The sequence below is a fragment of the Choristoneura fumiferana genome, chromosome 24, assembly GCF_025370935.1.
Source record: "Choristoneura fumiferana chromosome 24, NRCan_CFum_1, whole genome shotgun sequence".
Lineage (NCBI taxonomy): Eukaryota > Metazoa > Arthropoda > Insecta > Lepidoptera > Tortricidae > Choristoneura > Choristoneura fumiferana.
Window position 1 is genome coordinate 9,578,884 of NC_133495.1, and position 15,210 is coordinate 9,594,093.

At 37.7% G+C, this 15,210-nt stretch overlaps 1 protein-coding gene across 1 annotated transcript; it reads right to left on the minus strand.

Moving 5' to 3' along the window:
* Positions 1–1,434: 1,434 nt before the first annotated feature.
* On the minus strand, positions 1,435–4,611 carry LOC141441525 (uncharacterized). The gene is made up of 3 exons (XM_074106288.1): positions 4,526–4,611; positions 3,253–3,409; positions 1,435–1,811 (listed from the first exon to the last, which is right to left on the minus strand). The coding sequence occupies exons 2-3, from the start codon at positions 3,386–3,388 to the stop codon at positions 1,645–1,647; spliced, it is 303 nt and encodes a 100-aa protein (XP_073962389.1). The 5' UTR covers positions 3,389–3,409; positions 4,526–4,611; the 3' UTR covers positions 1,435–1,644.
* Positions 4,612–15,210: the final 10,599 nt, after the last annotated feature.

Sequence of the window (15,210 nt, forward strand, 5' to 3'; positions counted from 1 at the left end):
AACACGCGTGTGGTCGGTCTGGCTGTTAGCGGCTAATGTACGGTGTGCTCGATGCCGGCGTCGCGGGGCAGCCTTCACCCCCGCTGTCGCCTGATGACGTAGCTCGCGCGGGCGCAATCAAAAACTTAATTGAAATGAAATGAATTTATTAATCAATCAGAAGAACATGCGAGAAGGTTAGGGACTTCTAGTAGGTATCAGGATACTGTATCAGAAGACCGCACTACTCTAGATAACAATGCAGCAAGATAAAGCAATAGACAATATTATTATTGTTTAAGCCTAGATATTTCGAAAATCTGTTAACATGTATGAGTATGTGTGTGCGTGCGCATATGTGTACGTGCTAATATAAACGTGTGAGTGTGCGCGAGGTATTGGAAGTGAGTATGCGTGTGAGCCTGCCCTACGGACGCAGATATCTACTAGGTTACGTGGTATAATAGCGCCTCTGTGTCATCGTAACTCAGGTCCTTTAACCAAGTGGTTAATACTTTTTTGCAATCATACCATGTAAGCGGATAAATATTGATAATTGCGTTTATCCTGTTATATATAGGTACGCTGATTGCGTAGGTCAGGGTTTTTCAAAGTGGGGGGTTCGCTATTCGACGGTGGGGCTCGCGACAAGGTTTACGTGATGGTGGCTGCAAAACTGGCAAGATGATTAAGATTGGCTTTTGGAGTCTTTTTGTATTTTTTATTTCAACTCCAAATTTGTTACTTATTTGTTGTTGTTTGTTTCAGTTTGTATTTTCGTTGGCAAGACGATTCTAACCTATATTTGTTACCTTTTATTGAAATAATTAATATAGGTACATTATATTATGATGACGAAAAATAACCTTAGTTTCTCCAACAGGCAATTTTTATTACCTTCTTTGGGGGGGGGGGGGGTAGGGGTTCGCTGTCGTCTAGAAACTTTAACAGGGGTACGTGGAGCCATAAGTTTGAGAAACCCTGGGTAGGTAATTGTCTCCTAGCAAAAGCAGATTTGCATTTTGTAGTAGGAGCAGCAGCTTTATTTCGTCTACCAGCTGATTGGGATGGGATGAATATTAAAGTTTTATGAAGTTTTGTATTGTATTGTAAAACTCTTTATTGTACATAAAAACACATGAAAATAACAGAACACGGGATAATAAGATGTACAAAGGCGAACTTATCCCTTAAAGGGATCTCTTCCAGTCAACCTTTGAACGATTGACAGGATATCAGACACAAGAGTAGACACTACGAGTACAATGAAAAGATAAAAGAAACGAAATTTTAAATTAACTCAAGCAATTCATTATAAATACACATACATGCATATTAATATAGGTACACACTAATACATAATAATAAAGTCAATAAACTAATACATATCAAGACAAATAAACTACATGTAAAATACATAATATATACATATACACGAAACAGAACACACAACACTGCCACTGTGCGTGCGTGCGTGCGTGTGTGTGTGTTTTTTTGCTAAATAAAATTATTCTTATTCAGTGTATGCATGCCGCTTGCACCCGAAGCAAGTGACGGTTTGTGGTAAGTAGTAGGGTACAGCTGATATAATGATGATGATGGTGATGGTAATGATGATGATGATGATGATGGTGATGATGATATACAGGCATGTTAGGTATACATCTAGCCAGACAGGAATGCGAACTGCAGCAGCACGACTGTGTAAGCGAGCACGGCAGCCAGCACACGCGTCGGCAGCCCCGCGTCCACCGCGAACACGCCGAAAGCGGACAACTTGCGGAACGCTGCGCGGTTGAACCGCAACACGTTCTTACATGTCTTGCGTAAATCTGTAATTTCATAACTGGATAAGTTCAGAATGAGGGCTATCGTTTTTTGTCTCACTAGATGGCGCACTGTTGCGTGAGGTTTTTAAGTATGGCTTTCAAAGTCTGTTATTACGGGCGTGAAAACAAAGTTTAGATTAAAATCATATTTAATACACCTTAAAACCGTACCATAAAAATATCGAGCATGCCACAGTGTTGCATAGTCCCCGTTTTGTTTGGAAAAAAGGGAGGACAAAGGTTTCTGAAAGACAAAACTGTCTCAAAACGCAGACATCCATTGCCCCGGAACGCATATTTGCCATAATTAATTCCAGATATTGCAAATTATTCTAATTATAAACAAACCCGGGAAGCTGACCTAAAAACTATGAGATTTGACATTTCGGAGACCTCACGCTACACTAGCGCCTCTAGTGGCGAATTCATACGCGATAGCCCTCATTAGGGTGTCTTCAAGGTGTCTTCAAGGTGTCTGTGACAGGTAAGTCAGCGCTAGTACAGTCAACGTCATAAATAAGTGATCACTTTTGTATTGTCACTTTAACGTCATGTTTGAAAAGCCATACGAATTGTGTAACGACTGAAAGCGAGAAGGTACAGAAATTATCACTTATTTATGACGTTGACTGTACTATGGCGCTAGCCTTGTGTGGTCTGTTCGACAACTTTGACATTTGCGATTTGCTAAATAAGCCAATCACAAGCACGACTGTGACGTTAAACGGACTAACGCTATTTAGCGATATATCAGTATCCGGAGCTGTTTCACCAATTGATTAGTGTTAACTGACGGTTAAAGGTGATGCCGTCTCTAGGTATTTGTTTTGTTCGAATAGACGGAGACGGCATCACGTTTAACCGTCCGTTAACACTATAATGGATGGTGAAACAGCCCCTTAGTGTAAGTTTTCGGTTACAAAATACGTCTCGATCGCGTTCGCGTTAAAATCTCATTGATGTAGTGAGCGCATACCCATACAAATCCATAAGAAGAATACTAACCGCTCGAAGCGAGGCGGTGCGGTGCATAGCATACCACTACCATGGAGTTTACAGTGACCGTACTCGATAGCGACGGCGTAAATTATTTGTAGAGGCGCTGTACAATTCTCCGTACAAATAATTTACGCCGTCGCTATCGAGTACGGTCGCTGTAAACTCATGGTAGTGGTACTGTACCCTTAGTTTAAGTTTTCGGTTACAAAATACGTCTCGATCGCGTTCGCGTTAAAATCTCAATTTATATGGAAACACGAACAGCGCCTCTAGCGGAACGTTTGCGATGTTCGTTCCATACAAATTGAGATTTTAACGCGAACGCGATAGAGACGTATTTTGTAACCGAAAACTTACACTAAGGGCACTGGTTGGGTGCCGGGTGGCTGTAGGTAAATTTCATCGGACTTCGGCCCAAAATGAAGTGTTGTTTAAGCATAGGTACCTTCGTTATGGGAAGAAGTCACCAAATGCGTGCAAGCAGCTTCGCTAGTCTCTACAATTTCATAAAACTTCTTGCATGCCATGCTCATGTTTATCAGTAATACGATGTTTTTGAGATTCCATGCTACCGATGACATCTGTGATAAAATAGTGGTAACCTAGAATTTAAATGGAACTTTTAGGGGCTGTTTCATCATCCATTGATTAGTGTTAAGTAACGGTGAAATGTGATGCTGCCTCTATTTGTTTTGTTCGAATAGACGAAGACGTCGGCACATTTAACCGTCACTTAACACTAATCAATGGATGGTGAAACAGCCCCTTAAAATTGAAAACTTTAATTAAAGTAAAACAAGAACAAGCAATTAATAAATCTTGTTAAGTTAATAACCTGTTGTAGAACAAAAAGGCCCTGAGGCACGGATATTTAAAAGATTACAAAAGATTAATTGCTCAAATTCATTTAATAACCTAACCTAAACTAACAAAAAGTTGGAAAACCCCCGACTTTGTCACTTCAAAGTTCAATATCTCAAAAACGGCTAAAACTATTTTGATAAAACATGTCTAATGTTGAATAACCATCGCTAGAAAACCTGCTGTCAAATAAAAAACCGCATTCAAATCGGTCCACCCGTTTAAGAGCTACGGTGCCACAGACAAACTTATAACACCCCTCTTTTTGCGTCGGAAGTTAAAAATAGCAGCTCTAAGCTACGACACAATAAACTAACATGTTGGTCGCAAAGATAAGAGCTCAATGAATTAAATCTAGGCGGATAGAGCAATCGCCTTTTGAGATACCTACCTACTTTGTATTATATTGTATTGTAAAACTCTTTATTGTACATAAAAACACATGAAAATAACAGAACACAGGATAATAAGATGTATAAAGGCGAACTTATCCCTTAAAGGGATTATAATAAAGAAGAGACGGAGACAAAAGTATAGGTAAGGATGACGGACGTATGGACAGAACGAAACTATAAGGGTTCCGTTTTGTCGTTTCGACTACGGAACCGTTAAAACTAGGTAGTTTATTGGTTCAAGTTTATATCCAGCATACAAATAATTTGCCGCTATCGAGTAGCGGTCACTGTAAACTCATGGTATAGTGGTACTGTTGAAAAATAGTATGAGCAGCGCTAACTGCGCGTGCGACGGATTTTAGCTGCGCCCGCGCCCGCAGACGTGCGCCTGCGCAGTGCACCCGCGCCAGCTAGCGTGGGCCTGAGGTAAGTAGTGTAGTTTTTCATCGATTTAACACTTACATTGTTTGAGTTGACTTTAAAAGATCCCAATTCAATTATTATTTGCAATGTGGTTAAAGCAAACGCAAAGGTTTGGAATACGTGGAAAAATATCTGAAAAAGAAAACAAGTGAAATAACTAGGTTATAAATATTAGTTCCTCATTGAATTAAATTAAATTAATTTCATCGTTTCTGAATTATAACTTTTCTGACTATTAAATTCAGGCCTTCTCTCAGAATAAGAGGGCTTGTGCTTCCTTCACCGTACAACTCGTGGTGAATTTCAAATGTAATTTCGAAAACGTCAAAGGTGCGAGACCAGATTTTTACACACGATTCTATGTTTGAAAGGCCATAGGTCGAACCACTAGGCCACCACGGCTCAAAACATTATCAATTGTGAATAAATAATGTGCTAAGTTGTACATATTTCCTGCAAGTTAATAATTTTGAAGTACCTATTCGCTTACCGAAACTTGAAATATGTTCTTGCAAAGGCAAAAAGCCCCTATCAATTTGGTATAAACAGAATACAGAGACTTAATTGACTTTGAATCGTGCGTTACTTCATATTTATGCGCTATTTTCGCGTCATTTGCCACCATTTTGTTTTTCCACGAAGCTAGCATTCCACTGATCAAATAAATTGTCCGAGTCATGTATATTATATTCATATCAAAAATCATCGGTGGTAGTATGAGCATCAAACTTATTATTATCAACACCATCCCATGTGCCATGTCCTCATAAATATGACGTATGAACGCCATATGTATACGTGCGTACGTATATATGAAATAAATTAAACACATAAAAAATACACTGATCATATTCCAATTTCGGTGATTGTTTAAAATTTTAGCTTTTTCCAAATCAACGAGTCTAAATATTTGCTGCAGTTTGATCATAAGCAGCACCGAGTTTTTGCTTTGTATGATGATATTTCCGTAATGAAATATTGTGATGATAACAAACATGGCTTGGTTAATAAAAAGTGTTAAGGTGACAGCGAAGCCTTTGGAACGATTCTTGAATACGTTGTTCATGTAACAGAAGCGAAAAACATGCATCGATATTTGTAGTATAGCTCCGAAAACGATGAGAATATTTGTGATTTTATTCGTCGGTGTTATGAAACTGTTCGTAATATTAAATTTCGGACATAGAAACAGTTTGTCGATGAAGTCAAAAGATCTATATGCTTCGCGAAATTCATTTTCCATGTAATTGTTTAATAGACACTCCACCGGCATATTTATGACCTTATTTGTTTTTTTATTTAAGGTAGATTTCATTATTATTATTTTTTTTTACTTAGTGAACACGTCGATCATAAGTCATTTGATTAATAGAAGTAATAAGGCTTACAGGAAAAAATAATTATCAATTATTTCATAAAATCCATCAATGTAATGACCTTTTGACAAATTGTTTTTTACCTACTGGGCTCATTGGTAGGTATATGCCTATTTTACTAAATTCAGTTTTATAAAAACTAAAAAAAAAACACACACACACGCAACACAGAAACATCACGCCTGTATTCCCAAATCGGATAGGCAGAGCACACGAAACGTTAGGTTTTAAGTTTGACAAAAACGGTACAATAGTGAGATAGATATCCTTTGTCGAAAATACAAACTGAGACATGGATGCACAGAAAAACCAGAAAAAGAGACCAGCACTGGGAATCGAACCCAGGTCCTCAGCATTCCGTGCTGCGTGCTTTAACCCCTACACCACTGCTGGACAGGAATCTAGACTTCTTTTTCCTATGCATATATATCTCAGGTTGCTTATTTCTACTTTGCTACTTAAGCAGCAGCACTAGCGACATCTATGTGGCGTCGTCAGACGTCACACTCTTTCGGAACCAACCGCTCATCCAGACAAGAGATGTCGCTACTAAGCAATCAAATTATGATTGGTTTTTGGGGTCTTTTTGTATTTTTTATTTCAACTCCAAATTTGTTACTTTAAAAATACAAAGACATTTTTTTTGCTGAGTGTACTTTTTGTTGACTGTAGCTGTATTTTCACCCAAACTACATTTGCATACCAAATTTCAAGTCGATGATATTAGCCGATGAAGAGTTGCGCCCTGCGGAGACGATCCTGGCCGGACTATCAGGATGTCACTACTGGATTATTGTATTGTCATGCGATTTACATAAGAATTCCAAATTTCATGTCAATCTGACTACTGGAAGTTGGTCAAAAACATGCAAGATTTGATTACAGACAGACAGACGGAGAGACAGACGGACAGACAACGGGACAGGTGAAACTAAATAAAAGCTTGTAAAATGTGTCTAAGAAGCACTTCAACAAATTATGTGGATTGTAGTATCAATTTAAGAATACTTTAATTATCTTCTAAATGGTAAAATGTGTTGCTAAATGTGTTGTTCGTAAAATGTGTTGCTAAGCGCAAAACTCGAGAATGGCTGGACCGATTTCGCTAATTCTTTTTTTGTCGTGTTTATTATTGTGAGGAGAAGGTTTTTATAAAAGAAAATTTGGTACAATTACAACGGGGGCGAAGCCGCGGGCAACAGCTAGTTGTCAATAATTATCTACCTATATAATTATTATTATTGTTATTAATTATCTCTACCTATATAATTTTTTGTTATTTAATATAGGTACCTAAATGCTTTGTATCTTGTTTTTTGTATGTGATTTAATATTTAAGTTTAATTTTGTACATCTTAACAGGAATTTCCTATAGTTCGTGTTTTTATTTTTAAAACATTTTTACTCTATAAGTTTAATTGAAATTATACTTAAATGCAAATTTCCTGTCGTAGTTCAGGCATTACATTTTTCATGTTGTGTTATTGTAGTGTTGAAGTTTAAATCCTTTGTTATTTATTACTGATATAAGTATAGTAAGTTTTTGCATAAATAATTCGTAAATAGTTTAAATATTATTAATCTGACTCACATCCAGCCGGTTTTTATTTTACACAAACAAAAATTTATTATCATTTGTGTTAAAAGTGGTTTGTTAAATTAATAGTTCACTCGTACAAACAAACGACCTCAAAGTTACACACTAAATACAATTTAAGTGATGGACACATAAGTAATGATAAAAATTATATATTCATCTTTCTTGTATTTTTAACTACTTAAGTATAGGCTGTGGTATAGGTATCGAATGAAAACATGACTTGGCATGTTAGCGTTCATTAGTTATTTATGCAACTGTATCGTAATAGGGGTCCTTGAAACACGAGCATAGGCGTATAATAGAGGGGGGGCCGGGTCGGCCATGCCCACCCCAGTATGGTCTAGTGCCCACCTTGGGAGGTTGGGCTACTGATCCAAAAAAATATAATACTTAAATAATTCGTCAGAGAAAAAAAGCTGAATAATTTTAATTTATAAATTATCAGCAGAAACGATCTACATGTTGAGCTTATCTATATCAGTCGGCTTGTTGCACGTCTTGAGTGTTTTTGTAGTTTATTTACTTTTGTTTTATATGATAACATTTTGCATTGATTTATTTGTATACATTTTGTTTTTTACAGCTTTTTATTATTAAGTTGTTATTGCGATGTACCTAACACTATTTTGGTGTAAATTGATATAAACGCCATATATCGTAAAATATGTTACAATTAAAATTTGTGAGTGCAAGCATGAGAATCACAATGTTCTGGCTCCGGCGTAAAGTGACAATGTAAGTTAGAATAACGCCGATAACATTGAGAATAAAATAAGTTGTTGTCATGCAAAATGTCGGAGTGTTTGCGGGTGATTTTTTCACAATGTCCATAAGAATAAGGTACGGTAGATGATCATCAGTCACAACTCACTCATTACCACTAATATGGAGAATTGTACGTACAGTACCACTACCATGAGTTTACAGTGACCGTACTCGACAGCGACGGTGTAAATTAATTGTAGAGGCGAATAGTACAATTCTCTACAAATAATTTACGCCGTCGCTATCGAATACGGTCACTGTAAAGTCATGGTAGTGGTACCTATATGGAGAATTGGTACAGTACCATGAGTTTACAGTGACCGTACTCGATAGCGGCGACGTAAATTATTTGTATGGAGAATAGTCACGCCTCTACATATAATTTACGCCGTCGCTATCGAGTACGGTAAACTCATATTATGGTACTCATGGTACTTAGTGGTAGGTACTGGACAAGAAAACTTGCACCGAAGAAGGGTTTAATGTAAGATGTTTTATTGGTGGGAGTTATAAATCCGTCAGTAATATTGAATTGGGGAATGAGATATAATGATTGGGTGATGGTATTAACGGTTTGAAAGCGGATATGAACTCCGCAGTGAGATAATTGTTAAGCAAGCACACCACAGGCATATTTCTATTTATTTTCATAATTTCGGACAAACTTTTTATAAATGTTGATCGTTGGCAAAGTTTTGTTTGAATTTTTTAAGAAACAGAGTAACCTTTCCTTTCGATTCAACGATTGACGGCCTGATGGGCTACACATGTGAAAAAGTAGGTACGTGTATTAACCGTATAAAGTTCGAATTTTGCACTTCGTAGTAATAGGGCCAGGCTGACTCGCCGCCCTCCCCTGCTGGTGCCGGATTATTTATGGAAGGTTACTCCTCGGAGCCACCGAAGCGGCCCACGTTACCGGCCAGCCGGGGTAGCATGCCCTCAATGTTAACATGATAAATGTGGCACACAGTCGTAACTGATGGTGTACCTAGCTGAGAAACAATGTCAAAAATACTTACACTGAGTGGCAAAAAATCTGGCCCTCCAATGTATGCAGTAATAGATAGATAATTTGGTACCTATCTAGAGTGCCATTTGTGCCGGTAAGTACCTATAGTGTAGTTCATCGCTACCCATTGGATTTCTGGTCGATGGTCATCGAAGGAAAGCCAGACAGAGAAGGAGATAGCGAGACTAATCGAGTCGAGTAGCAGGGTGTTCATAAGTTGGCAGACGAGTGGCAGAATATATGACTTTATGGCAAGTGGGATGCTTAATTTCTGTTTATGCAAGCAACAACTTTGTAGGTACCTAGATGGTTATTTTGACAAGGAAGATAAATTGCCTTGGTATATCGTTTAAGGTCCCGACATGACAAATAACCAACCTTAACTTAACACTTTAGTTAATCATAGATAATCTTGGCGCCAAACCACTCACTCATACGAATTATTTTTTGTACGGGCACTTAACTGAAGTTACATTTATTCATGGCCTCTTCGTTCAAGAACATCAAAATCATCGGAAAATGTCAAAGTTACCAGCCAAAAAACGATACCTTAACAATTTAATAGACAAAAATTTTCAAAATATCCTCTACCCAATCAACACTGCAATGTCTTTGTTATTGGTCCCACATTTTCAGTTCTGTGATGGTTTTGTAACCCCAAACAATCTTTGTCGGAAATTAAGATCATTTACATTAGCCATTGGTCTTCTGGTTGTTTGTTATTTTCGCTTTAGATCCTCCCCTGTGTTAAACGAAACGACAACTCGTGTGTCTGTCATCGTCATTACTGTCTACTTTGACTGGTTTTACTATAGCGTCGCTTTTATTTGTTTATTTGTCTCAAATATCATGAACACGATAACTACGTCAACCTTCTCCTAAGCCTCCAAAAGGCTTTTAGGAATTTCGCTTCTGTAGAGAAAAGCGTTAATCGCTTAATATTTTGGAACTGGGTATCAATGGTTGCTGTTCCAGTTTACTTTTGCGCTCTTTTTGTTCTAGTAGGTGATTTTAGCACTGCGGCGTTTTTGAATCTCTTCCCTCTTGTGTATTTTGATGTAATTGTTGTCTACACGTTTTGTATGATGTGGTTGATTGAAAATGAATTAGATATGTGGTTGAATAAGATGCAGGCCTGCAGCAGAAGTATTGTAAAACTGGAGTTTATCGAAAACAAGAAGGCACTAAGAATGTTTCAAACTTATAGATATATTTTAAACGCATATGACATGTTCAAGAAAGTCTGTAAAGTACCGGTCAGTAGGCAAAAAAATAGACGAGACTTACCTAGGATGATGGCATCAGTCATGGAAAAACTAATATTCTGTTTGCAGTTAACCCAGATTTTAAAAAACGGCCCCTTCTTTTTTTGACTAATAATAGGTACTTATGTTCAGATTACTGATGATCATAACTACTAAAGTTTATAAATGGTGAGCTATAAAGGGATTGAATCCTTGTTGTCCATAATTACGTGCTTAACATACCCGATATGACTGGTGTCGTCACCCTAACTAACAAATATTTACTCTCTTTTAGAAAAATGTACCAAATAACGAGTTTTTCTTACAGATAATGTTTGAAATACTCGAAATATTTACTCATGTGATCATCTATCTGCAGGTCAATATTGAGATCAAAATACAAAGACCCGAAGAAAGCCTTGCTTCTGTAAGTTTTTTTAGATTATTCATTTAGGATGTTCAATTGAGGATTGTTCACTTAAGGTTCTACGCTAACTGGAGCGGGTGCACTGCAAAATCCATCGCACGCGACGCGCGCAGTTAGTACTCATCATCATCATCATCATGTCAGCCGAAAGACGTCCACTGCTGGACATAGGCCTCCCCCAAGTACCTTGGGGGGAAAATGCCTTAGTCGCCACGCTTGGCAGGCGGGTTGGCGACCGCAGTTATACCCGATAGTTCGCGGAGGACGCTGCTGCCCATCCTCCGGTTTATCCCTTAGTCGCCTCTTACGACACCCACGGGAAGAGAGGGGGTGGTGTAATTCTCGACCGACACCACACTGCCCAGTTAGTACTGCTCATACTATTTTTTTTCTTAAAAATGTCCGTAAAAGTTGACATTATTCTTTACATATCGGAAGGTGAAGTGCATAAGTAGTTTATGGTCAGCGTAAAATTAAAAAGTTGTATAGATTGCAGGCGCGCTAGCTCGACAATAATGAATTAGCGCGCCTGCAATCAGTCACAATTTTTTTTAAAGTTAAAAAGGCCATGACACAAGTCGTATACAGCCAAGTCTAATGGCCGGTATCAGATATTTTGTTGGAACTCCGGACTTTTTCAATTGGGTCTGAAACAGCTTGTGGTGTTTTCGGTGGAAAAATACACCTGCAGTTTATTTTTAATGAAAAAAAGGCGGGAAAGCATAAGAAAAATATTAGAATAAAATTAAATGTTATAATATATTTTGAGAAAAAGTGTATTCTATTTCAGAATTATTCACCATTTTTGAGAAAAGCTTTATATTAGTCTTGGCTGGAATAGCAATTGCTAGCTTCGTATTACTTAAACGGACTCGCAAGCTCGTCCGTTTAATACTCATACTCAGCCAGCAATTGCCTACTTCCAGGCCACGACAATAATCTACTATTAAATAGGCGTCCACCCGCTCCGTGAAAGCCGCGTCAGTTAGCGTAGGCCCTAATCCTATGGAGTTATTGTTTCGACACCTCCTAAGTATACTGGTACAAGTGCATAATCATAAATTTACAGGAGAGCTGTTCAAAGGTTCTACCACCTGCAAAATAGATACAATATTATTCAAAATCTATTATTCAATAGATTTGTAACAGAGTTAGCATTGCTAGACTTGTTTTTTCCTTTATTGGTTTTATTTATAGTTTAAAGGAGTCGATTTTTTTTATTACATTTTATTATTTGATATTCAAAACATATCTTGATTTTAGTTCATGGCACAATACGGAAAAATACTGATGATTTTTTGGACCCTAAAAAACTGTTTCCTGCTGTTTATCCTTTGCAATTCCTGTGAAAAATTCTACTCACATGTGAAGACAGCGGAAGTGATTTGTAATAAGGCACTTATGTTCCAAGTTACAGGTAATTTAGGCATTATTTATATCACAAATCATTTTTATTTCGCCAAGTATAATCAAATCTAGATTAGCTTAACTAAGGTCGAAGACAATTAGGTACAGTACGGTACAAATAAGAAAGACAATAAATAAATAGTTATTTATTATGCAAGGGTGGAAAGTCACTGTTTGGCGCGAGTGCTTATATTGAAACCCGAGCAAGCGAGGGTTTCTAGGATTGAAACACGACACGATCGAAGCGAGTGGTTCAAAAGAAGAATCCTGAGCGTAGTCAAGGGTTTCAAAGGCACGAGATGCTAAACAACTTTACAGCCGAGCGAAACACACAATTTTTCACCTCACTACAGCGAGAAAAATAGTAGGTAGATTGAAGATAATAAATTAAAAACTTATATAAACCATCACCACAACACTTATATATCAACCACCAATCGTGTCGTGCGGTCGTATAAGTATCGTATAAGTGTAAGAGAGACCGCATGACACAAACTTCGAGTTTCGAGTTTCGTAGTAGCCATGTCAGTTTTCGAGTACACACCTGTCTTGTTTCATTGTCATATTTGTATTTCAACTAATTTTGTAACTTTTGTGTGTAACTATTATGTGTATGTTGAATAAACTTTTTTCATTCATTAATTCATTATTCGATGTTGCAGATGACTTCCGGCAGCTCTGCAAGAACGTGCGTCGCTACAATGGCGCGTGTTTCTCGCGCGTGCGCGTTTTCGGCGTGACCGTGGACGCGCGTTTGCCGCTTCGAGTTGTAAAAATTATCACCGTGTACATCGCTGTTATATTGCAATTTGATTTTCTGTAGATCTAGAATATATTATAATGCATATAATGCGAGTTAAAAACTTAAAATCCTTCTTGTTTTCATGTTGTAACGCAAACCTTGGCTTATCGATGGTTGGTACTTGGTAATTCGGTAATATTACTTTATTTATCTTACATACACACACACACACATCACGCCTGCACTACTACTACGTACCTACTACTATTATTTTTATTCTGTGCCTGTATTCCCAAATGGGGTAGGCAGAGCACACGAAACGAAACGTTACCGCTTCGGAGCCACTTTTAGCAATTTTAGGTTTTAAGTTTGACAAAAACGGTACAATAGTGACAGGTTGCTAGCCTGTCGCCTTCACAGATCACAATATAAGGAAATGCAAGCTAAAATCGATGGCAGCTGTCAGTTTTGATGATATCGGGTCTGCAGCGATTTCATTACTTGCATTTTAACATTGTAAGCTCAAGAGTAACGTTATTATACCTAGTGCCATCCACGAAGACGCGTGATTTTGTCAAATTGTAATAAGAACCACGGCACGCGTCATCGTGAATGACTCTACCTGTATTATATTATAGGTAATCAATCACCGAATCACCAAGAATCACGCGATAAGCTAGTGCGTCCTAGTGTACAGAACTGATAAATAAAAATACAGCAGGGCTACTACGAAACTCGTTACTCGAAGTTCGTGTCGTGCGGTCCCTCTCGCTCTCGGATAATATTTTAAGTGTCAGAGGGACCGCACGACACGAACTTCGAGTTTCGTAGTAGCCCTGCTGAACTAGATATTTGTTTTTAATTTATAGCGTCAGCTTTTTAAAACTATTATCATTGTCATCAGCCGAAAGAAAAAAGCATGAATCAAGCATGAATAAATTAATCAAAAAAAAAAAAAATCGGGAAAACTATATGGAAAAAAAAAAAATTAAATTTTTTAACAAAAAAGTAAAACGGACTCCAAAAATTGCGACCGTTTTGATGATTAGGTATTACTCGACCGCAACCGATTCCCGGACCCAGCAAACAAGGAACAGAACCTTTCTGAATATTTCGCCAGTACCTATAGTAGAAGCCCAACCACTAAGTATAGGTGTAGGTGGAATAATGAAATAAACACAAAAGGTAATTAGGACGACACATTTATTAATTATCTTACTAACAACAACATATTACCAAATTTTATTCTCATGCATTCAGTTTTATTTGACATACGTAGATACTTAAACAAGTGAAACCTTTCGCGATCTATTAATCGAAATACATTCGATTAAACATGGCAATATAATATTTTAGTCATAACCCGTAAAAAACAACGTATAGTTCGGCTCACGTAAAAAGAGCGCTGGCGATATACCTTCGAGCGGGGAAAAGAGAGCCCTTCTCGTCTCATTCATGCAGACTGTTTTGAAGCGCCGTCTGCATTTCCTAACTAGTACCATTGATGTATATATCCATCCATACGTATAGCTATTAATAGTCACAGGTATTCTTTTACTTTACTGGATTTGCTTCCCAGCTCAAACCACATAAAAACTAAAAACAGGGCTGCAAAGAGAAGTGAGACCGCTTGAATTCAGTCTTCTTAAGTTTAAACCAGCCTCAATTTTCCGTTTGCAGCACTGTCTTTACTTTTTATGTGGACGATGTGCACGAGTTTCGATTGCAACGTAGCCATCTTGTTCCTTGTTGAGCGCGAATAGACGCCTGGCCTGACATAGAGGGTTGCTACACAAAAAATATTTGTAACGACTGAGCGGATACAATTATGTGACTTTTATATTAGAAATTACAATACGATTGTCAATTTCGAAAATAAAGTTCATTTTTGCGGTAATTATCAACGACAAAATATTTTTTAATAAATAAAATTTTGTGATCTCAAGCTTTCAGTGACATCTATCTGAAACAAACGACAACAATCTTTTATTTTAGGTTAGATAAAGGAGATGGCGGCGCTATCGACATGAATTAGTACGGTATAGGCGACTGTCCCCCCCTGTGTGCAATTCCGACCAAACGGGTTTACGCGCTTGCTGTGCCGTCGCGCTATTGGTTCGGCAGTCGACCTTTGCTTTCCGCAACGAGTCC